General features: G+C 45.6%; 1 protein-coding gene across 2 annotated transcripts in view; it reads left to right on the top strand.

Annotated features, from left to right (window-relative positions):
* LOC138580052 (methanethiol oxidase-like) overlaps positions 1 to 25,507 on the top strand; it is a 489,426-nt gene that overhangs the window by 227,443 nt on the left and 236,476 nt on the right. For both annotated transcript variants that reach the window (XM_069650290.1, XM_069650292.1), the window contains exons 6-7: positions 2,591 to 2,773; positions 11,269 to 11,450. In XM_069650290.1, the coding sequence (XP_069506391.1) occupies positions 2,591 to 2,773; positions 11,269 to 11,450 (365 nt within the window). The remainder of the gene's footprint in view (positions 1 to 2,590; positions 2,774 to 11,268; positions 11,451 to 25,507) is intronic.

Raw genomic sequence — 25,507 nt, 5'->3', positions numbered from 1 at the left:
TTGGAGGGCGTAGTAACCCCCAAACTGGCCCAAGCGTGGTACCGGCCCACAGGGCCTCACCCTCGAAGTGATTTTGGAACGGGCAATGGACCGACCAATCCAACCCCGCTGTAACGTTCAACTGTCTAAGATCTGCTGACGATAACACTATGCCCAGGTCTTCTGAGAACCGGCCTTTTGATCTCCTGAGGAGAGTCCACCACCAGTGCTCGCTTCCTTTTTCATGACTACTTGAGCCTTGACAAAAGTGTCCAGCTTTGTGGCCTGCATAGGCTGTTCTTGGATGGCCCAGTCATCTCCGCAATACCATTTTAAAATACATAAAACGCCTATGCTGCAATAGGCCTCACCTGCGAGGACGGGAGCAGGAGGAAAGAAGTGTGCTTGCCTAGGCAGGCTGTAGTTACTGCCGGGTTTCCTGAAAAAAGGCCAATCAGCGAGGGCAGGATGCAGCAACTGTTTGTATTTGCTGATTCTGCTGCTGCTTGGCAGTGTGTGCTTGTGATGGGAACAACTTCAGGATTTAGTGACCCATTCGCTCCTCTTTTCTGTAATAGCCGGGGCAGACAACAACAGCCAGCCCCAATCGATCCACACTTCAGTGTCAGTGCGCGCCCATAGCCTGGAGGAGGGCACACCGCACGTGCGCCCATGGGCCTGGCTGGCGCCAGCAGCGCTGGCACCGCCCGGGGCCGGGGGAAGGTAATAAAGCAACAAATGTTGCTAATTTATTTGCAAATTGCCCTGCCCTGCCCGAGGGACGAGGCCAGGCCTGTTTCTTGGCCCGGACGAGGCGGGCAACTGCCCGGGGCGCAATAGCCCCAGGGGACGTAATTGCCCCGCTCCCTGGAGCCTCTGGAGGGGATGGAATTCCCTAGTTTGTGGGGTGGCACATTGACGTGGGGAAAGTTCCGCAGGTCAGGTTCTGGCGCTGCCCCTTCCGACTGTAATGTCACGTAGTACAAAAGTACTACGTGACATTACAGAAGTCAGAGGCTCCCTCTGACCACTTTTGCACCACTTGGGGTGGGGGCATAAGCACACCAATAAAAACACTTTAGGTCCCCCTGCAGCTAAAACCAGCCCCTTCCATCACAATGCCGGCAGGAAACTGCTAACGGTGGCCCATTAGTCACTAAATGGTTTTGTGCTGGCATTGGGATGGGAGGGGAGGTGCAGTGGGCTGTGGGGAGTGTGCGTGCCTTGCAGGGACGCACTGTGGGCCCCGCCACGGTACAAACTGAGACCCGTTTGGGCCCATGGGTTGTCCCTGCAAGCCCAGAAAATGGCCAAAATAATAATTTTAAGCAGCGCTATTTCATTCATGCCGCTTCTTTTCCAAACTATATATCAATTACACTTTAAACCACTTCCATGGCACTGGTGATGAGTTACTTCACTATGCGGACAATAGTTTTGACCAGTGTTGCTGAGTAAATATTCTTTAAGCTACGAACTGGTTTATTTATTTATTTATTTATTTGTTTGTTTGTTTATTTGTTTATTTATTTATTTATGCAATGTGTGTCGGATACCTGTATCCGACACACATTGCATAAATAAATAAATATGCAGGTACCCGACAAACATTGCATGAATAAATAAATAATCCTGGTCCATGTATCCTTACAACAGTCAAGACTTTACTGTATCAAAGCATAACCCTTGATTCCCATTCAAAGAATGTTAAAGTGATTGTTTATTGGGTTCAGGTGTCTCCTTGCCATTGCCCTTTTGGCTTAGGTTGCCTCCAAACCCCCTTCAGCATCTTGTGTTCTTTGTTGGTTGTATATACTGCATCCTGTGCCATATTCATGGTCTCTTGGTTGGTGTGCCCAGTCCTCATTATCTGCAGCCTAAGTGGGACTGGGGCATAAAATTGTCTTGGGCACCAGTGAAAAAGTGGCCCACCGTTGCAAATGGCAATTCATTCCTTGTGTGATGGACTGTTTGACTTTGGGTAGGAGTTCCTTAACGGTGTAGTTTGGGAATGGCGCGCAGGGTGCAGTGGGAGTGGTGCACGGGGTGTGGCAGGAGTGGAACGCGGGGTGCGGTGGGAGTAGCGCATTGGGATGAGGTGCGGGGGGGGGGGCGCATTCCTAATGTTTCACCCTGGGCACCAAATGGACTAGAAACTGCCGAGGTCACAGCCTGCAGCAGAGCCAGTGGTAGAATACACGTGTAACACTTTCATTTCCCAACATTAAAAAAATGAACAGGCACATTCACTTTTATGATGTTAGGAAATGAACGTGTTACACGTGTATTCTAGCACTGTCCTGCCTGAGGGCCGAGGCTGCAGCCTGCAGCAGTGCCAGTGGTAGAATACATGTGTAACACGTTTGTTTCCTAACATTATAAAAATGAACAGGCACATTCATTTTTATAATGTTAGGAAACTAACGTGTTACACGTGTATTCTAGCACTGTGGACTGCCGGTGCTGCGCCCCCTAGAGGCTGACTGACGTCAGGCAGCCGCCTCGGCTGCCTGACGCAAAGACCGGCCCTGTGTTCCTATACAGAGGGATATGCAGATTGCATAGACCTAGCTCATGGCTGCCTTCATCTCCCTCTGCTTGCTCCCTGCAGGTGGGTTCATCCTCCTGGATGCAGAAACCTTTGAGGTAAAGGGAAACTGGGAGAAGGACGGCCATGCAGCGCCCTTCGGATACGATTTCTGGTACCAGCCCCGCCACAACATCATGGTCAGCACTGAATGGGGAATTCCGAAACGCATGTTTGACTTCTTCAACCCGGCTGACGTCAAAGCTGGTAAGAGATGTCCCACCTTTCATCTTATTTCTGTTTGACTTGCTAAAAGAGTGAAGGATGAGTGGCTGGGATAAAGGTTCCACAAAACTTTGTTTCGAGTTGACAGTTGATCTTGTTGGAATTTTGGGTTTCTTCTGGCAAATTGGACCTAACAGCAGGTAGTAGTTGGCTGAATAATTGCCTTTCCCTGTTTGTACTGGAAGGCTGAACCCAATTTCCCAACAATGAACAGGTATTCCATGTTGGTTTTTCTCAGTTTGATTGGGGTGGTCTGGATTCAACAGCCCAACAAGCAGCAGTGGTTCATGAATGGTCGGTTTCTCTTTGTGATGGACTGCTGGACTCAACGTCAAACATGCCACATGTGAGTCCATTTTGGTGGTTCTCAGTTCATGTGGGGCATCTGGCTTCCATGTCCCAAAATGGAACTGTATTCTAGCAAATAATTGCGTGATCTTCTCAATCTGCTTTCTGATTCTGGTCTCACTATACCTATCCCCTATCCCACATAGCGAGGTCTCTGCCCCTATATTTCTTTGTTTTCTCTGAGGCTTAAGGCTCCATACACCAGCATCTAGGGATATCCTAGCAGAGCTGTACATCATTTCATTCTGGGAATGTGGTAACAGTGTCCCAACATGCAGTGGATTCTCAACATCGTATTGGTTAGCAGCATGTACTACCTTTATCTCACTTTGGGGATTTGGACTCAGTGTCCCAGTAGACAGCAATTTCTCAGGGTCTAGTTTCTTTAATTTGTTATTGGAGCTTGTACCTAGTGCCCCAATTCTCAGCATTAAGGTTCTTCTGGACTTAGTGTCACAGTGTGCAGCAGGTTCTCTGCATGTAGTATCTTCAGTTTATTCTGGGAACCTGGACTCAGTGTCCCAGTAGGCAGCAGGTTCTTATTATGTACATTCTGCAGTTTGCATGGGGAACCTGGCGTCCCAGTAGGCAGAGGGTTCTCGGCATTTCATTTCTTCAGTTCACTCTGGTCCTGCTGCACACTGACACTGAGTCCGGGTTCCCAGAGTACACAGAAGAAACTACAAGCCGAGAACTTGTTGAACACTGTGACACCAAGTCCAAGTTCTCAGAGTGAACTGACGAAATGAAATGCTGAGCATCTGCTGCACACTGTGACACTAAGTCTAAGTTTCCAGGGTGAACTGAAGAAATAAAATGCTGAGAACCTGCTGCACACTGTAACACTAAATTCAAGTTCCCAGAATGAACTGAAGAAATAAAATGCTGAGAACCTGCTTCACACTGTAATACTAAGTCCAAGTTCCCAGAGTGAACTGGATAAATAAAATGCTGAGAACCAGCTGCACACTGTGACACTAGGTCCATGTTCCCAGATTGAACTGAAGAAATAAAATGCTGAGAACCTACTGCATACTAGAACTCAAGAACCCGCTGCCCGCTGCGTCCAGGTTCCCAGAGTAAACTGAAGATACTACATGCAGAGAACCTGCTGCACACTGTGACACTGTGTCCAGGTTCCCAGAGTAACAGAAGAAACTACATGCTGAGAACCTGCTGCACACTGTGACACAAAGTCCTTGCTTGTTGTCGCAGCAGGTTCTTATGTACAACCTACAGTTTACAGTGGTTGCCTGGAGTTCTAGTATGCAGCAGGTTCTCTTCATTTTATTTCTTCAGTTCAATCTTGGAATATGGACCTAGTGTCACAGTGTGCAGCTGGTTCTCAGCATTTTAGTTATCCAGTTCACTTTGGGAACATGCACTTAGTGTCACAGTGTGCAGCAGGTTCTCAGCATTTTATTTCTTCAGTTCACTCTGGGAACTTGGACTTAGTATTACAGTGTGAAGCAGGTTCTCAGCATTTTATTTCTTCAGTTCACTCTGGGAACTTGGACTTAGTGTTACAGTGTGCAGCAGGTTCTCAGCATTTTATTTCTTCTGTTCACTCCGGGAACTTTGACTTAGTATGATTTAGTGTCACAGTGTGCAGCTGGTTCTCAGCATTTTATTTCTTCAGTACACGATGGGAACTTGGACTTAGTGTCACAGTTTGAAGCAGGTTCTCAGCATTGTATTTCTTCAGTTCACTCTCGGAACTTGGACTTAGTGTCAGAGTGTGCAGCAGGTTCTAAGCACGTACTTTCTTTACATACATGATACTATCTTGATTCTGCTCTTTCTCCATGCTGCTTCAGCCCCTTCTCTCTACCCTGATAATCAGCATTTTTCCTTGGACCTCTTCACCTGTGTAGTGCCTTCATAACTTTACTCCATTCAGTGGTCATATGTGTATCTGTAGCCACGCCATTTCCTTACCCATTCACGAAGTGTGGTCTTGCTCACTCTGCTGTCTTTCTCAATCCTTACGTCAGAGGGTCTCGTGTCCAAACACTGGCTCTAGAGGTTGCAATTTGTGTCCCTCATTCCCTCACAAACTTCACTTGCTGGTAGTGCTCACAGCTCAGCATAACTACCTCCAGCATTTTATTCAGTCTCCACCATGTCAGTATCCAGCACCGCTGGTGTTCTCCGACTCGCCCATCAGTATAGGTGGCAACAGGACAGCTGATCTTAGCGTTCCTCAAGTCTCAGCCGCACTCCTTTTAGTCGATCTACATAGTGGATATCAAACACCGGACAGGTTTAGTTGTGCCACAGGCTGATGGTTCCATGTCATTTTGCTGACGGTAATTACTTCGAAAATCACTTTCTATGTTTTATTGTTATTTGGGGGTTCTCCCCAACCATCTTCCCCTACCCAAGTCCCTGCCCTCCCCTTTTAACCCCTTAACACACAAGCCCCTATATATTTCAAAGTGATTTCAAATTAATTGCTTCAAAGTAATTACTGTTGAAAACCCACGGGAAGCCCAGGCTGATAATGACCCCACCCTTCCCCCAGACACTGTTTGCAAGCCGTCATGTTATCACAGTGTGGAACACATGCCCACCAATAGAGTAAACAGATTTCTAAGAGCATCCCTTATGGAGAATGTAATGGCTAACTCATCAAACTATTTATGTATATCTATCTACGACACAAGGTCAGTGATAAAGCCCTGTAGTTGCGGTTAAGTTGGACGCCCCATCTAGATGCTTATAACATTGGCACCATTAAATACATTTGCATGAACCTGCTAAAAATATATATATTTATAGACAGCAATTTAGATTTTTTTAAACTTTTTTGCAAGGTTTCTTCACAAGGGGCCAAAGCTTTATGGAGGATCCGAAAATGTGTTTTAAATGCAGTTTCTCATAGGGCAAAGTTTGCCCTCACTTTCTACTAGAACTGTTGTCTGGATTTGTGCCAAAATTTCACAAAAAGCATATCTGGTCCTGAAAGCCTACTCTGACTTGATTTTGGTGCAGATCTGTCCTGGAGTTTGTTTTAAATCTTGACAAAAGTGGACAAAATCCTTTTAATAATGTCTGGGTAATTAAGATCCATTTTCAGGCACCCAATTGATCAATTTGCATTCAGGGGTCCACAATAGGTCAGCAGATTTTAATGAGGGGCCACCAGTTTGGCTAATTGTAATACTTTTTCCAGTTAGCAGCCACTGGTCTTTGTGGATGTTTTGCGGGATACAACCGACCCTGTACTGCGCACATTTTGAATAGGGCGCCCAGAGAGTGACATTTGGCAACCAAATAGAAATAAACTTCAGTTGTTTGCCCTCTGAGGGTCCACCACATCCTTGTCAAATCTGCCAGAATGTGTGCTGTAGACTCACTCCAAGCTAGATTGATATGCCAGCAACGGAATGAAAAGGTGGAAGGAATACCACAGTGCTCGCTCCCTTCAGGCTGAAAAAACAAGAATTTAGTTAAGCACAGCAAACCGCGAAACACCCCTAGCCCCAGTCGCACAACAATTGATAATACCACCCACCTGAGTTCCAGATCGGAGAAGTGTGTATCCTAGTACAAGTAGATCTCAGCCATGTGGTCCAAGTGTCCTATGGAAAGCTCAGGAGGGCACACGCAGGGGGAATGAGCACACTAGTCCTCGGAAGAAAGGGTGGCCCTGCCCCAACGTCACAGGTCGAACATTTAGTGTAGGGTCCAAGTATACAATTCCAGAAGCAATTCAAGAGGTTGGGGAGGGGAGAGACAGAAAGAATAGTCATCAGTCAGTAAGAGGAAAAGAATTCAGGATACCAAATCCTAGGGAAAATCCAGAAGCAAGTCCAAAATAAGTCAATCTGAGGTCCGAAATTGAGGGGAGCCAGACGTACAGACGGGAAACACTACAGCGGAGAGACAAACACTGAAGGCTAGAAACACTGTGGGCTGGCCTGGACTCTTGAGAAGCTGTGCGCGAAAGTCTGCTTCCACTGATTTCAGGTTCTTTGACCTGAATTCCCTATCGTGGATTGGATTGGGCACCTGCAGGCCTGGTGTGCGGACACCCCACTGCGCTGAGAACTTCAGGAAATGTAGTTCGTCCACGAGCGAAGCCACAGACCCAGGTGCCACAGGAGCTTTTAGCTTTGCAGTGGGAAAGCAAGGGTTTATGTTGTTGGATTATTGACAATCCTAGAGATGACAACAGACTGAGGGTGGAATATAGGAAATACTGTGTATTTTTCAAATATCCCTGTGCCCCGCAAAGAAGCATGTGCATTTCCTGCACTTTTGCTTCCATATTACACCACTCTGGTTCCCCCTAGCCCCTTATTGGTTTGGGCAACCCGAGATTGTTCACACCCAACTCCAACATGCTTCAATCCACTGGGTCTGGACAGAGTCAGACTGGGCCATATAATTGTCTCGGGCGCCAATGAAAAAGTGGCCCGCCGTTGTAAATGGCTATTCATTCCTTTTGTGACACTGTTTGAACAGTACCAAAGGTGGAGGTTTTTGATGAAAGGTAATACACATTGTGCATTTATTCAGCAACAGTGGTCTAAACTATTAGACGCATAGTGAAGTAACTCATTAAACTGGCCCACATTGGCCAAAAAAGTGGCCCACTTTGACGGAGAAAACTCACCCAGACCAGCAATTTGCGTTTTTGGTTCGGCAGGGGCCTATTGCCCTATAGGCCAGTCCGAGCATGGGTCTGGACTGGCTCTGTGGGTGCCGGTCATTTGCCAAAATACATGCACCAGGTGAAGTGCAAATGGGCATGACAGTAGGCTATGCCAAATGGCCACTTTGAATGGTTAACAGGTCCACAGGGATAAAGACAAATGCCCACTTTGGATGATTGGCCAGGTCACATGGAAAAGACACCCGATAAACCTAGGAGATGCCCATGCCCCTGGAAAAGTGTCCCCTGGGCATGTCTACACTGGAGCTACTGAACCTTTTGGTGGACCCATAGCCCATGGCATGACTGAAGACAATTTCCTGTGCATGGGAAGGCACTGGGAATACTGGCAATGGCCACAGGCCATACAAGTGGCCACTGTGGTTCTGTTATGGATACCTAGATCAGTGGTGCACAACATGCGGCCCATGGGCCAAATGCAGCCCTTTAGGACATGATTTATGGCCCTCCAAGTCACAGTAATTTAATGAAATGTTGCCTGGCTTGAAGTCAGTCAGTCACTAATTCTGTCAAGGCAGATGTGGGAAGCCTCTGTGGTCCAGTGTCTGTCTTTGCATCATGAAATGTGAAATTGTGAAAGGGCTAGCTATAATGTTTTACAGTAAACAAGCATGGATAATGCCAACAGTTGGGCTTTTGATTAGGCACGGGAAAGGTGCTTGCCTAATACCTATACACAAGCCAAAACTGTTGGATTTGCCAATGCTTGCTTTTAATAGGACTTCAATAAAGGAAATGTATGGTGCTTATAAATCAATGCAGCTGAATGCATACCTGCATTAAGACATTTTTATTACACCAGTAGCGCATTTAGAGCTCAAATTAAGTGATTGTAATTGGTTATTTATAACACACTTAATACCCAGAGGTTTCTAAGCATGGACCCGTGGATCAAACCTGTGGTGCTCTGTGTCGTCTTGCTTCCAAGGCGAGCATTAGCATGTTGCCCCAAACAACACCTACAAGCTTTGTGTCACTCCTCATATGCCATTTCTCCCTATCCGTATCTGCAATAGTTTTGGCTATTAGGTGGCTCTAAAGTGCAACCTAAAAGGCCAAACTAAAAAGTAATAAAAATGACACCATAAGCATGTATTTTTAAACACAAATTTGTGAACCAATACCCCTACCATCTGCACATTTGCATTGGTAGTTCGGCCCACAGTATGGGCACTTGTGTGGTACATTCGGCCCTCCAGCTAAACCAGTTGTGTACCCCTGGCCTAGAGCATGGTGACAATGTGACTGTCATCCACATTGCAAGAGACAGTGACATAAAGTGAGACAGCGAGAGAGAGAGAGAGAGAGAGAGAGAGAGAGAGAGAGAGAGAAACTGTCAAAGTGCATAGAAACAGTCATAGATAGACTGGAGAGGGGGGGACAGAGAGAGCGGGGAAGAGAGAGAGATTGGGATATGATACACAGGGTGCAGTTAGTATAAATATATGTTAATGTATTGTAACAAAGTCCCCAGTCTGGCTCTGAGGACTACCAAAGTGGTGATTCAGGTTGCTGCATGCCACTCAGAGACAGTGGATGTTGGGTATGGGGGCGGGAATAGGCGGATCGCCTGATCACCAACTTTGGCCACCTTCACAGGGCAGGAAACAATCAGAGTGCTTTACCCCAGACATTCCACCAGCCCGGCATGGTAGATCAGTTCTGAAGCTTCAACCCTGCCGGGATGACATTTTTGATTTCTATGTGCACTCTTGTCTGTTATGAAAGCTTACACACTGTGTTTCCAGGGGGATATAAAGAAAAGGTTAAGAAGATGGAGGAGATGGTTGCAACAGAGAGAGGGAGAGGACAAGAGGAGGAAGTGAGAGTCCACGGATTAACACAGGAGGTTGTAACATCGAAAGGTGGAAGGTTGTAGTAGGAGGTGAGAACACCAGGGCTCGGAAGTGTTATTCAAGAGGAGTTGATAGCAATCGGGATGCCGGAGGAGATGGTGAAACCCAAGGGCAAGTAGGAGGTGATAACATCAGAGTCCAAAAGCGACACAGAGGAGGTAACATTAGGGGTAGAGAATCATACAGAAGAGGTGAAGTAAGGAGCTTCACAAGGAGGAGATGGTAACAAGGGTAGTGGGGAGGTGGTACAGAGAAGGTTGCTGGTGTGAAAACAATGGCAGATACCCCAGAGAAGAGAAATCCTGAGGAAAAGGAGGACTGGTAACAGCAAGCTGAGACACCAGAATACACAAGGTTTTAATGTGCTGAGTGCTGGAAAAAGCAATAAGAACACTAAGGGGTGCAGTGAATGGAAGTGCCAACTCTTAGTTGACAAGCAGAGGCAGGTTCCATCCAGTTGGCAGGACATTACTAGGAAGAACCAGAAGGTGGGAAGCGGAATGAAACGGGTCTAGGGAGAATATTGTAAGATAAGAGAGATGGGGAAGGAGCAGTCGGGAGGGAGCACAGACAATGCCACACCACAGGGGCCCTTCTCTTGTTCAACCTTCCTTCAAAGTCCACTGAACGAGCTCATTATGAGACTTTATGGTTGAGCGAGCCTTGGGGTATGAGACCCCAGAAAACCTGCATCTAGCTTGGATAGAGGAGAAGGGTTAAGCCCCCTTAAAAGTCTACAATGGCTAAAGGGGTGAGGCAAAACATTTGAGCTTGGCAAACTGGGACACAGAAGTGACATTTGGACCTAGAGAGGGTGTTTGAGGGAAACGGGACCTGATCTCACTTAGGATAGAATCTTCCTGACCATTGCTTTCTTTGGCGAAGAGCTTTCGGTTCAGTTGCCCAGTTGTGTGATAAATTCACTAATAAAAAAGAGAGTGAACTATAACACATGGTCTTGGCATGCTTCTTAGTGCCAGAACCTCCCCTGTGATGGTATGTATGTATGGACTAATCATTGCAGTTGAGGAGCATAGTCTACTTTTATGGACCTTGACAGAGGTCACACAAGGCTATGGGCTATATTTGCAGACTGAAGAAACGTGCTGTACCTTTTTCTGTGTTTTCCCTCACAGTGTAGGATGAGACCCTCAATAATTTAAGTAATGTATGTCTATGTTTTCAGTGGTGGCGGGCAGGATCGGACTATTTTTTCCTCTAAATACAGCTTTTGATGTATTGTTGCCCTTTCCATGGCCTTTATTGAGGCCTCAAATTAGAGCTTTGTGGATGGACCTTTCTTTGTAGAGATAGCATAGACTTTCTGATGCAGCATGGGTTTTCTCTTATGGAGACAAAGATGAATTTTACTTCATTTTTTCTGGATGTGTCCTTTTTTTGACTGGCCATAGGAAAACGTTGCTTTATGAATCCAAAAACATGGTTCCATGTAAGATTAGAAGTCTAACTATGCCAGATGCTGCTGAAACTCTGTGGGGTGCTGTGGTGTGTGGAGTATCGGAGGGCAGAGGCGATGACCAAGTGGCCGTTCTGGATATTTCTCTGAAACGCAAACAATATTCCCATTGTAGGATTCTTTGGACAAAGCCTTCATTTGTGGGACTGGACTGAGCACACCCGAATCCAGACCATCGACTTGGGTGAGGATGGAAGCATCCCAATGGAAGTCCGATTCCTTCATGACCCTGATGCCTCTGAGGGGTTTGTTGGTTGCTCCTTTGGGTGCAATGTTTTTCGCTTCTACAAAACCCAGGTAGGCCTGATAGAAGTAATTGTAATTATAAATGCCTTTTGTCTGCATCTTTAAACCTGGAAGTGTTGAGGGGGCTGGCACAGACGTGTAAGCCTCCTCTGAATGGCATAGACAGGCAGACCCTTCATACAAAAATATGTAGCTTTTACCATTAAGCCATTAAGCCTTCTATTGCATACACAGCGCTTTACACCACTCTCTTTTAGCTATGCATCACTGGATGTCTCTGCTGTCTCATACTGAACTCCCCAGAGTTTGAAGTCATCTATTCTTCAGTCCACAATTCCCCATAATGTATCCCCTGACCACTATCCACCTGACCCAACTCCATCCCCTCCTCTAAGGCTCACAACCTCAGAGTCCTCTTTCATAGAGATGGAAATCTCTACCATGCCATAACCTCTACTGGCACAGCTACTAGGACCCACCTGCTAAATATCTGGAGGATCCTCCGTCTATTAACCTTCAACTACATCCAAATTCCTATGTCCACTCTGATGCTCAGTCAATTTGACTAAACCTAAAGCCTCTTTTTGGCCTTCCTTGCTACCCTTTTCCCCAGTTGACAAAAACCTCATTTTTGGCCAATTGCTAAGGCTAATAGGTGACCCTGAGGGCCGGTAACGCGACCCGCTCCATGATGCAGGCCCTGAAGGCGATGGACGGAGGATCCCCATTGCAGCCCAGTCCACCCACAGCCTCAAATGTGTACCACATCTTCTCCATCCCAAAACACCTGGGCAAAATAAGGGGAGATTATTGATGCAGCATCTCTAGCAAGATTGGAGACATGTATTATCTAGAGAGACCTCAGTATATGCCACATAACAGAAGGGTAACCAAGGGTCTAGCAGTTTGGGGAGCTGCTAGCGCAGATGTCCACCGATTGTCTGAGAGAGAAACCTGGTTTATGCAAAGACAGCGGCCTTACACGAGAGCTGCTCACATGGTAGTCCAAGGACCATGCATACATTTGCACAACCAAGTATGTGAAACAAAGATGACACAGAGGTCTTGATGAACATCCACCCTAGGAACTAAGGGAAGGGTTAATGAACAAATGATCGCAGGTGGCAGTTCTTTAGTTCAAGAAGATTTGAGTCATTCACATGTTACCCACAACTCGTGCACAATTGCACGCAGCATCAGGGACTGGAGGATACTGCAGCATTTTTAACATTGAGAGTCTGAGGCCAGTATTTACATAATTAGGGGAGAGAGAGAAGAACTGTGGACAATGGTCCTATCAAAGAGTTTTCATTTGTTTGTGTTTTCTTTCGAACCCCCAACAAATGGGCTCAGCCAGATCAAATCTCCTGACCTTATTTTTGTTGCATCTGATGAAGGACCTTAACCAAGATTTTGCCTTTGAATGTCTCTCTATCCCTGGGACATGACAGCACTCTTTTCAGTCTCCCCTACTCATCATCCACTTTTCCCCACAGCCTCCAGGATATGTGGCTCTCTATGCAACTGGTATTTACCTCTAACTATGGCTGCTACCATCCCCTGCCACTGTCCTTCCATCTCCCATCTTTATCACCGTGTCGCTTATCCATCTGTGCACCCCCTCACTCCCACACCTTTTATCTCCTCACCCCCCTCCACTGTTACTCTTGCCAAGTGCCATTAAAAACACCACCCAGATCCATACATTGCTCCTTCCCACCATTGGTTTCAGTCCCACAGAGGAAGAGCAAAAAATAAAGTCACGACATCAGCACCTTCTCAATGCGGGCAGCCTTGGTATACGTGTAGAATTATTAATGATTGCAACACTTGTCTTTATGGAATCTACTTCATGGACAATAAACGGTTGAAGTTGTGCTACTCTTGCAATCGTCGGTTCTCGTGGATAGATAAGCACCGTGTACGCAATCAGTGTCTACCACGGGACCATGAGGATAGCAAGTGCCCAGCTTGTAGCAAATTTAAGCCAAATATGCTAAGGACACTGGTCGAAGTGGGCGGCAACAGGTGGGAGCGGTGCTCCTCTACTTTTTAAAATGTGTTACTGTTCCCATACTTTTATTTTCAAAAGAAACCGTTCCGGAATGTTTTCTTTTAAAATAAAAGTGTAGGTAGAAGTTGAAACTTGCACTTAGTGCAATGCAATGAACATTCCCTTAAACAGCAGGTGTGTGTGTTTGGGGATTTGGATTGTGTGTGGGAGGGGGGCGTGGCAATGGTGCTTGTGGGTGCTGGGGGAGGCCAGCAGGGAACATAGTTCCACTACTTCTTTTCGTATACTTCGACCACTGGCTAAGTACAAAAAAAGAGCAATGCTGGGAGGCAGGCTGATGGATCTGAAGTCCCAAAATGGTCAGAGTGAACTTGTGGAGTAGAGAACATTGATGCCGAAATGCTGTTAGAACCAGCTAGCAAATACCACGAGGGTGAGCCTGTTATGACTTTGGAGAGCGCTGTGTGGAGAGCGCTGGATCCCATTCGGTGAAGGACACCGACCCCATTTTTAAAGATGCACACAGTGCTTCTGAAAAATCACCCTCTTAGATACCCCAGAGAAGATATGAGAGAATAAACATGGCGTGGAAACCGGCAAGAATAACCAGGGAGAGGAAATGAGTTGGTCATCGGCGCATTAAGCCCAACACATCAATTGACTCCACACATGGGCACAAGCACACATAGCACTGGAAAACATGATCCCAAAACACAAGGGCCATCATCACACAGTGAGAGGGATGGCACCAGAAAGCTGCATGTTCAGGAGATCATTGGTGCACAAAAGTGTAAAGGCATTGTATGGAACTCATAGTGGCAACAGTAAAGACAGACGCAAGTGATCACAGTTCAAGGGTGTTTATTAAACTGTATAGGTAGGTTGGAAAAACGCCTAATCTAAACCTACATCTAAGATGGGAGCAAGCTTCGACCATCAAACAATAATAATAAGGCAGTCCTAGGTGCATCTTGTCAAATAAAAAGGGCCTATACTAAGAAAAACCTATTGCCAATCCTTACGCTAAATACAAAAGAAGTGTGCGATAATGTTCATAAGAAAGAAGGAAGTGTTTACAAATATTGAGTCAGGATGCGGTAGTCTGGGTCTCCCTTCCCCACGTTTTAAGCACGGGACAAGGTAGGATTCTGGAGCACAGCACACGCTCGAGCTTTCCCAGCAGGAGCCAACAGTTCTGCTCTCAGCAATCAGGGCCTTCGGTGCTTGTCTCTTTTTTACAAAAAGTCTCTAGCCTCCGAGAACCTGATGTGTTTAAAAATAATAAACAAAAGTTACTTTCTACTTGTACGTTGGGTGATGCCTTTTCACCCCTGCATTCCCCTCTTCTGGGCTCAGTTTCACAAAAAGTTCTTAATGATATCAGGGCCTTCGTTAGTTACATTTTCTTGCTTCCGAGGGCCAGATAGGTTCAATGTATCAAAACAAAAGTTCAGCAAAAAGTTCTAGAGTTCTTCTCTGGTTGTACTTGGGTGACAGCTCTTCCCCCCTGGACCCCCTCTTCCGGGCTCAGACCCCTCTCGAATATCCGCTTCTCTCTGTCGAGTTCACTCTGGCATGGCATGAATTCAAAGGCTTTCCCTGCTGTACTTTTCTTTGTTGCATTCATGGGTCGGTGGGTGTTGGCTTCTCACCCTTGGATCCCCCTCTTCCGAGTTCAAATCCTACTTGACTATTCGCCTCCCTCCATTGGGTTCACTATGGCTGTCAATGCAATTTTGTCTGTAACATTCACAAATTTTATTTTCTTTTTAAACAATTCACTGTGGACATCCCTCGGCCGGGTTCACTCTTGTCAACACACTGTAAATTGGGACTTTAGACTTCGCCCCTTGTTTATCAGCATCCCTGCTTTGGGTTCACTCTTTCCAACTTTGTCATCATTTTTACGAGTCGAGATTCACTTCCCTTAGCTTCACAATCATCTGACGGTCAAAGACTTTCAACAGTACAAAGGATTTTACTGGATCCCTGTATGACCACTTTGACCCCCTTTCTTGTCTTTCCCAAGGCCTTCTGGTAGTGGTAGTTTCAGCAATCAGGTAATTGCCCAGAGTTTCCTGAGTGAGCACCCACGTGGTGTAAGACTCCTTTGTTGCTGGTTTTCCCCTTTTGGTATCAACAGTTCTTTGTACTTTCACAGTTCAATTTGCCTTTTGCTATTTTCGTTCAACCCAGTTCGGTTTCTTATCAGCTCTCCCCTCGACTCACCGTCTGTGATGAACCGCTTAACTTTTCTTCTCTCTGGAGTCAAGGTTGGTGCCATGGAGAAAAACATCTATCCCCGGCTTGGTTATCAGCGGAGGAGGTCCTGTGAACCGCTGACATCTGCTGCAACACACGCTGGCTATTATTCGTGGTCTTACGATTCCTTCCGCTGAGGTTTCACAGGTCTTGGTGGGAAAGGGCAAGGTCACTTCTCTCCTTGCCACCCTCTAGGTTTGTGCTGTATTTGTCCTCCTCTTGAACTGCCGTGCTGAGTTAGCTCTCTCGTCGTGCAGTTTTTTCGCTCTCATGCTCCACCTTTTATCCCTGTGGGGAAGGGAAAGGGCCATCAGGTGTGTGTGATTCTGGTCAATTGCCTGACTTTGCCTGACCCTCATGTTGGGACACATCAGGTAAATGGCTCGGGTGTTAGTCCAACATCCTTTGTGATATGCAAAAGTGTTCACGTCAGAAAGGAGGGGCGGGGTGGTAGAGTGTGTGCGTATCCTACGTGGTAGGTTGGGGAAAAGGTGTCAAAATAAGGGGGATATCTAGTCTCACTCATCAGTGTCCCACTCCCACTCCCCAAGCCCCAAGGACACCTCCATCCCGGTGATCCTCCCTCACTGGTCCACCCCCAGGAACTGGATCCAATAGTGATGGCTGTGTCCTGGCCACCTGGATGACAGATCCCCGAGGACCAGTCAGGGGGACACCTTCAGGTTTCTCACTGCACCAACCAATAGCTTGGTGCAGGAAAGCAAAAGAATGCAGCAAAGCATTTAGGTCCCAAAACACATTTCCGTGCTGACAAACATTAAGGGGGTCATTGCGAGTAGTGCAGGCAAATTGTCAGTAAAATCTGTTACAGTAACTACTATTACCGGCAGGGGTGCACTGGTCTATAGGGAACTCTGGACATTTCCCGGTGTGCCTATTTTGTGTGGTGTTATGAGCGCAACCGAACATTCAATGAAGCAAAGCAATAAGACGGAGAGCACAATAAAACAGTGTGAACTTTTCTTTATTCATCACACGAATAACTTCCCATGGCGATAACCACACCCACGCACATGACCAACCGCAGTTAGGATTTACTAGACATAAACAGGGGACAGGGTGATGCCTTCCCAACCATGAACATAAACATTGGACATTACATGTGGTATTTCGAAATGTTCTCATAGGAAAAGGGTTGTGCTTGCGGAAAATGTGTGATATGGGGCACTTTGAAAATTATTTCCAGGACCTCTTTTGGTTCCCAGTCCAACCCAGATTACTGCATCCAGTATCCTGCGGCACACCACACAATTCAATGTTTACCGGCACGCATGCAGTAATGGTAATCAGTATATGCAGAAAAAGTAGGATACTGCATCACTGCATGCAGAAATACCATTTCTGAATGTGGTAATGCCAGAATCGTATTGAAAAGCTCTGTGCCGCTGCCATTACTTTAGTATGCAATCCATCCTGTATCTCTACCTTGGACTGGAATCCACAAAAGGACCACCCACGAGCAATCTGAGGACATGGCTGGTATAAATGGTGGCTAGGGGCTGGGAAGCAGCAAAACCCGAAATTCAGTGAGCAGAATCTCAACGCTTTCAGAGGAAGTTGCCATGGAGAGACGCAGGCTGGTTGCCCATCTCATGGCCAAAACACCAGTAGCAAAGTGCATTCAGCTGTGGGACAGGGTGCAAAATAGGGTGTCCGTGGTATCTGTGCACCCCGAACCGGAAAACAAGGAAAGGGCAGATGGGGTGATCTGGAAGTGCGGTGTAGTACTTTCTTACTGCAGCAACAACATGACTGAAGCTCCACAGGGGGGAGGGGATATACCAAATCCCTCCATGCATCCCTGGGAGCTGAAGGCGTCCACCGTCATTGAGATAACAAAAGTGACGGGCCCTGGCAATGCAGAGGTTGAAGCATGATCCTATGTTGCAGATGGTGACTCTATAAGAAAGGCCCTGTACCGTAAGCTTGAAGGAATTAATATGACACCAGGTAAAGGCATGCCAGTGTTAATTGCACATGTACAATATCTCATATAGATAACCACACGAGTACCCCCAGCCCTAATTACATATATAATGGCATGTGTTAGACAATAGAGAACCGAACCCATCAGTACAGCGTGTATATGTATAAACATGACCATATGCTTCACTCAATCCACTGCAAAGCACAAGGATTTCCCTGTCAAAGGACAACAGTGATGGCCACACCAACCATTCAATGTGTGAGATATGAGTGCGAGAAGTCTCTCACATAGTCGCACAAACAGAATTTCACAAAGTGGAGAAGGGGTTATCCAGCAATAGGCCGATGCCACATGCACAGCTGCCAAGTGACCCCATGTCATGCACAACACCATCAGCCAGTCCTGGTTTTCCCATTGCATTTAGCGACTTGTAGCTCCAATTTCCCCATCGTAAGTAAGGATTACAATAAGAATAATCAGGACATGGGAAACAACAACAAGTAATCTACAACGTGGGATCAATCTAAACGTCCATTAAACATATTTACTTTGAAGACAAAAATGACCTCCCTTGAATACAAATGCATTTGTCTAATGAATACCCTGTGAAGAAAAATGAAAAATAAAAAGTGATTAATTTAATGAATGATACATATAATAAAATCACAAAATTATTATTTCATGCGACCATAGTTTACAAACATAATATACTGAATTTCTGTATAATACATAACGGTGAAACATTGCTTACAAATTCAAACAAACACAAAACAACCTCAGTAATCTGAAAATAAACAACAAATCAATACATTGTAAACATAAACAACTCAACAAGTGAATAAAAATCAAAAAATCAGTTCAGAAAAGAAAATAAGTCTGAAAAGGTTGGAAAAAGTCACGAAAATCAAAAAATGTCTGCTAGTAAAGACGAAACACCCCTTAATTTCGGAACAACACGTTTTGCTCTGAACTGCCAACTAGTTTCGATGGAATACCTCTAAATTATAGGCCTGCATTTTCATCAGGACAAAATTTGTTAGGATATCAATAATATTCTCAAAATATCATAAACAATAATTTAAAAAATCAAGGAGCAGAGGTTGAAAATACTCAAGAGCATCACCCTCTTCAAATCAACGGTGGTATCTTTCATTCAATTATTTGCCGAAGACCACAATTTTCTAACATCGTTCAGTCGTCTTCAGTAGCATAAATTACGCATAAGGAAAAATATAAAAGGCACAGCAAATTAATTAAATGTGCCATATCACCAACATTATTTCATAAGACAGTGACAAATAATTAGTGCTCAGTCTTTTCTTTCCATAGTAATGTGAAAACAAAGTACTGTTAGTGCCAGTAGACCCATATTTCTTTTTCGTTGCTCACATTATTCCTCCTCAAGTTAAATATATCACTTTACAACATCTTATTTAACCAAATCCCTGTAAAGAGATACAAAAAACAATGTATCCTTATCCTCAATATGTTTAAAACGCTTTGAATCCAGTTGGTCAACCCTAAAAAGTCCATACATTGTAAAAGAATGATGGCTGATACTCATACCCTCTAGAATATAATACGAGTGTAACAACCCCTCTAATCTGGTCTATTCTGCACAGCATTAAACTGCAGATATAAAACTTGTTTAGTGACTACTTAATGCACATAGTGTAAATAATCTTAGACTGATACAAAAAACTTTGATTTTATCTCTCTGGTCATAATATGTGTGCAACATTTGCAGTACCCATTATCTCTGCGCATCCCAGTTCAAACATGCCTCATTTGATTTCACCTTTTGTTAATGAAATGGCGCCTACTACGTCAGAATGTATGATGATGTTTACTGCATTAGAAACGAGGTTGCCATCTTGGAATAGGAAATGCTTGCAAAGGAACTGGCCCTCATACAAGCTCAGATGTGTATTATTCTGTGTACTCATTTTTAGGTATATGGGCACAGATACCCAAAATAATTGTTACTCTATGTGCGCATAAAACTTCCTCTCTGTAATGTCTAGAATGAAAAACACATACAACTGAACATGTTGTGAAATATACAATGGCCTCACTTTTTAAATATTGTGTTCAACAAATTTAAGTACCTGTCAGGTGCACCCTGAAGGATGCCATCCCTCAATATAACCTTATAGATGGTACATCCAAAATTGTTCCCTTGACAATTTATCTCCAACTGTACAATGGATTTTTTCTATAACCCACCATTGTAACTCATCAGAGTAATGTATTTGTTCAATAAAACGTTGCACCACAAGGAGCTGTTAGGGTGTCATTACGACCTGGGCGCAAAGGGATACCGGGCACCGGTAATGACATCGGTGCCAGTAATCCCTTTGCGCCCTATTCCGAGGTCCCTTGGCGGGTCCCTCCCTTAACACCTGGTTTTACCAGGCGTTAAGGACGGAACCCGAGAAGGGATCCCGGGGTCAATAACGGTACCGCAATTTATGGTACCGTTATTGACGCCTTCCCCTTGAGCCCTATGGGGGCTCAAATGGGAATGGGGAATGGCTTTTCAAATGGGGACTTACCGGTCCCGCCAAGGTCGGACTGGACCGGTAAGTCCCCATACCACCAAGTCGGTGGCGGTACCGGTATTGGTGCTGGTCATGGCGCTAATAGCGTCGTGACTAGCACCAATCTAGGAATTAGGGCCTTAGTGTTTTTGTTATAATCTTTGTTTTATATTCGATAATTATTTTGCTTACAGCTCTCAATGTTTTACCTACATAGATTATTTGACATGGACATTGTATGGTATCTGGACTTTGCATCGAATGCCTTTCCATCGAATGCATCTGCATTGAGGGATTTGCATCGAATGCCTTTCCATCGAATGCATCTGCATCGAGGGGATTGCATCGAAAGAATATGCATCGAATGCATATTTTTTGGGTGGTAAAGGGTTAATTTTTGTTGTGGTGGATTTTGAAGGGTTAAAAAACGTGGGTTTGGGGAGAGGGACCCCCACCCCTAAAAAGAAATGCATTTGATGTAAATTTGCAAACACTGCAGTTGCCGCAGGGACGGTGTCTTACAGTAGGCGGTAGCCCCTCAAGGTCAATGCATGATTCTCACTTGTTTGTTGTGTGTTAGCATGGACTAAAGATTGCCTTGACCTCTTTCCCTTCTTGAAGGTGAGGACTGTTTGTTTTAGACTTAGTTCATTAAGTTGTAGAATATGCCAAAAGCTACCATGAAAGCATACACATATGCCCTTTCCTTATTCCTGCCATCTCTCCAGCTACTCCCCACCGCAGCCCTTTTTCCTTTCCCCACCTGTGCATCCATAGAAACATTCTGTGTATTTCACACCTGTGTTAGCCTCTAGCACCCACGCAACTAGCAATGCATTCACATATATAAAGGAACTTGCATTATAAAAGGTCCTCCCTCAATATCATCCTACTCAATCCCATTCTCTTTTACTTCCTGTTTGGCTATTCCTAAAGCAAATCGGAACTACACAGAATCAAATGAGCACAGATCTGTTGTGTGGAAAGGCCACTTCACATCTGAAACTTCTGACATGAGATTTGATTTCACAGGCTCCTCCCGGTGCATGCATTAGAGTCACCACCGTACGCTGTACTCAACTAGTTTTGCACTGCCTTCTATTTTAAGACCAGACTGCTCTCGAGGCACGTGGGCTTATCATTTAGTCCTATCCCACTGCTTCCAATACTTTCAAATTTTTCGGTGAGGTCACTGTTATTCACGCACCTTTAATCTGTTATTATACTGCCAGGTTAAACTTGTGGGTAGTTGATATGATATGGTATGGCATTTATAACGTGCCTATACACACTTGTTTCAAGGCGCAACGAGGCAAGGGAGGGGAAACAGAGGGAAGACAGAGACAACGATCCTACTAGGCCAGGTGACATCGAGATCGTGCAAAAGCGGGGGGGAGGGGAAAAGTGCGGAGGGAAAGGGGAGGGGACAGTGCAGTACATAGGATAACAGTAAGATAAATAAGGACAATAAATAAAAGTGCGGCCAGCTGGTGTCAAGTGCAAGGGTAAGTGCCGACATCAGGTGTCAAGTGCTAGTAGGGGCTGTAGGGATACAGAACTGTCCCTGAGTGCAAGGGTTGCCAGGGGGGCAGTGCAAGTGTGCATCTGGCAGGGAGGGGACCTGGGCCCGAGATCAGAGGATAGCCAGGAAACCAGTGTAGTTTCAGATTCAGCCAGGAGATCAGCAGGGGAAAGGAGGAGAGAAAGCAGAGCCAAAGAGGAAGATCTTGAGGTGCATCCGGAACCGGAGATGGTTCTCCTCAAGTTTCAGAGAGGCAGGGAGGCAATTCCAGAGGGAGGCCCCAGCAGAAGAAAGAGATCTACCACCAACTCGCTGTTTGGAGAAGCGACTGACCCTGAGGGAGTTGGAGGTGGATGAGCGAAGAGCTCGAGAGGGAAAATATTTAGGAAGAGAGAGTTGAAGGTATTGAGGTCGCAGGCCCCAGAAGGCCTTATGGACAATACAGAGGGTTTTGAACTTAATCCTCGCCGCCACTGGGAGCCAGTGCAGAGATTTCAGTCCTGGAGAGATACGATCCCTGGGCTTGACGCCAAGGACAAGTCTTGCAGTCCTGTTTTGGATGAGTTGCACAGGGTGGAAAGTAGAGGCAGGCAGATCTAGAAAGGGGCTGTTGCAGCAGTCCAGCCTAGAGAGAACCAGAGCTCTGGAGACAGTGAGCTTCTGGGGTAAGGAGAGGAAAGGAAGAATACCTCTGAGGAGGTGCAGCTGGTAGTGTGACTTCTTAGAGATGTCGGAGATGTGATGAGAGAAGGAAAGTGTGGAGTTGAAGATGACCCTGAGGTTTTTAGCCTGACATGTGGGAGCAGGAAGAGGGCCATGAGAGGCCGGCTGGAGAGTAACATGAAAAGAGGGAGCAGGTATGCCGATGAGGAGAATCTCAGGCTTACTGACATTAAGGTAGAGATCATTGGTGGCACACCACTCCTGGATGGCGGAAAGACAGTCAGAGATGAGAGAAGGAGAAGAGGTGGCGGAAGGGAGCCTGAAGATGAGTTGAGTGTCATCCGCATAGCACTGAAAGTTGGCGCAGAAAGTCGCAATGCGGTGGGCAAGAAGTGCCAGGTATTGGTTGAACAGCCAGGGAGAGAGGTTAGACGCCTGGCGAACACCACAGGTAGAGATAGAGGAGAGGAAGGATGCAATTTGGACCTGGTACAAGGTTGGCAGAAGGCAATTTCATTGAACTGGTTTCCTTTACTCTCTTTTTTCTCCTCCTTCCTGAAGCATTCTTCCAGACCGTTTCCTCTTTAGGGCTCTGTTTATCTGAAGATTTGTAAAAATTCCCACTCCTTGTACATATGCAGAATATAAATCTTGGCTTGTGATAAAATTAGAGCTATCATTTGTCCTCCAATTACCTCTCTTCATTTAAGATATGCTTCTTTCGTCTGGCTCGCAGATGTAGTGTTAATATCATTAACACTACTATATGCTGTGTCCCCTGAACCCCTAGCTAACTTGAGTTCTCTACCTGCTATCATACCACCAAAAGGTAATACGTTCTTTAATTTGGCCGCAACTGCAATGCTCATCAATCTCCTTACCGCAAGTATTACAGTAGTGCTTTACTATAAGCATCACATTCTGTAGTCACACTGTATGTGCTCAGCCTGTTCTTTTTCCACCTTTCAGCATGTGCTTTCTGCTTTCAAGCAGTCATGCTCAGACTCTGAGAGGGGATTCTGGGGGATGCTGGAAAGTATCACGCATACTTGGTTTTGCACTGCTGTTGTCTTGGCCCTCCCTGCGTACTGTGCCGCTTGACTTGACAGACAGATACATGGTCACTGGTTTTCTCGGGTAATCAACCATTGTGTGCAGCTAGAACCAGCATAGTAAAGGTCCATGTCCATTATAATGTCCCATGGCCCCTATAGTTTACGGGAAGTTCAGTCGATTCTATTATATAATTTGTCACACGCAACTACTCCCCGCATCTGGATGATATCTAGCATGGCTCAGGTGGGGAGACACTTTGTCTTATTGCCCTTTGGTTTCCCCCAACTTTCATTCAGCACATCACAAGCTCAGCGTTAACATCTCTGTCAGTGGGGTCAGGTTTACCAGGTTTCTTGAGATTACCAGGTCTCTTGAGTACTCCACGAAATGCCACCACACATCCAAAACTCGATTTTAAATGATACATATAACACATTCAACTGCTAACTGATAAAATTGTAAAATTGTCCGGAGCAGGTTACAATTTCAGCATTGTCAATTCGAGCGTAATGTTGGCAAGATATGACAGGGCAAACTGGGACAAACTAGAGTGCACTCTGAAGAAACTTTCCCTAGTGGGCAAAAGCAAAGATCCAGCCATCCTTCAAGAAGGGAAACTTGTTTTCAACAAACGGATAGAATACAGTATGCCAATACAGCAGCAAGATAGTGGCACGTGCACTGGCAGTAAAACATTGTACTTGACTAAGATTGGCAGGATTCAAACCAAAGACTCAAAACCACATTTTCCGCAGGATCACGAAAATCTTTTTGGACCCAAGGTTGGTGAAACTCTGGACCGGGCCAAAAAAATCAGCTAAATCACTTGGAATGACTAAAACAAGAGGGAGTCGTGCACCCGACTGACCATACCATAACACACGGCTCAATGTTCCAGCAGAATTTCTGATGGTAATGTGAATGCCCGGGACTACAGTTCCCAGCTTTTATTCAACCTACCAGACTCGTGAGCGCCAGTGTGTGAAGCCTACGCGTGTGTTCCGGCTCATTAAGCCGGTTTGCGCTTGGGAAGCATTGGCGCTTGCACGAAGCAGGGCTGGAAGTTGCTGGAGCCTGGCTGCTTGTTTGGAAGGTAATTCTTGTTAACCTGTGTTCCTGCATTTCCTAGCCGAAGCATTTTTAGTCTGTCCGCCTAGCAAACGTCTTGTTGATTTCCTTCCCTGATTTAGCATAACCGCCCCTCTCTGATAATTCCTGTCCCTTGGACGGGCGATGCTCTAGGTATGCTGAAACATTAGCTCGTTATCTCGCAATGGATTTTCATATTTCTCAAGGGACCTCTCGTGCTCGGGATGATTCTGCAGCACTGGTGGATCCACTGTCTCCTATCACAGTACACGAGGGTTGCATTAATGCGCATGATGATACTTCAGCTCGATTACCCATTTCCATGACCAAACTTGCTTCCCCAGTACTTGCCTCCGCTGTCACCAGCGTGTACTCTGCCAAGTGTCATGGGTCAGATTTGAGAGCTAAGCATGAACCTTTCATTCTTGTGTCGGGCAATGTTTAGATTGACGACCCTCATTCTGAGTCAATGGCAGAGGCTACTACTAATTTCCCTGTTATGGGTTTTGCGAGGGTAGAGCAGTGGAATTGGAGGAGGAGGAATTGGTAGTGCAGAGTCTAATTTCTCTTCCAGCCATGAATCAAATTGGAAAAGTATGGGGGAGTTAGATTCGATACCTGTGCTCCCAGTATGTGGAACGAGCTTCCAGCTGCATTAAGGGCTATTTCTTGCTTGAACGAATTCAAAAAAGCAATTAAGACACACCTTTTCAACAAAGGAGTGGATTAAGCACCTTCCACCCATAGCATTTCTTGCTGCATAATTGTCTTTCTGTCGAGCTAGCTTGTCTGCATTTGTTTATTGTATGCATTTGTGTGTTTGTACTCGTTTCTGTGTGCACCCTGAGGTCTTTGGGTATGTGGAGCTATGTAAGTAACCAAAGGAGAAAAGGACACCTTTGCACACGTAAATGTATCTAGACTTTTGTGTGAGTTATTTGTTATGTTTCTGTAACGTTATCTAAAGTCAAGGTGCGGGGGAGAAAAATAGCAACCCTGGCATATGGGTTGAAG

Source organism: Ambystoma mexicanum, chromosome 1p, assembly GCF_040938575.1.
Source record: "Ambystoma mexicanum isolate Mex_15411 chromosome 1p, UKY_AmexF1_1, whole genome shotgun sequence".
NCBI classification, from domain to species: Eukaryota; Metazoa; Chordata; class Amphibia; order Caudata; family Ambystomatidae; genus Ambystoma; species Ambystoma mexicanum.
Note: the sequence above shows the minus strand (reverse complement) of the source record. Positions and strands in the feature narration are given on the sequence as shown.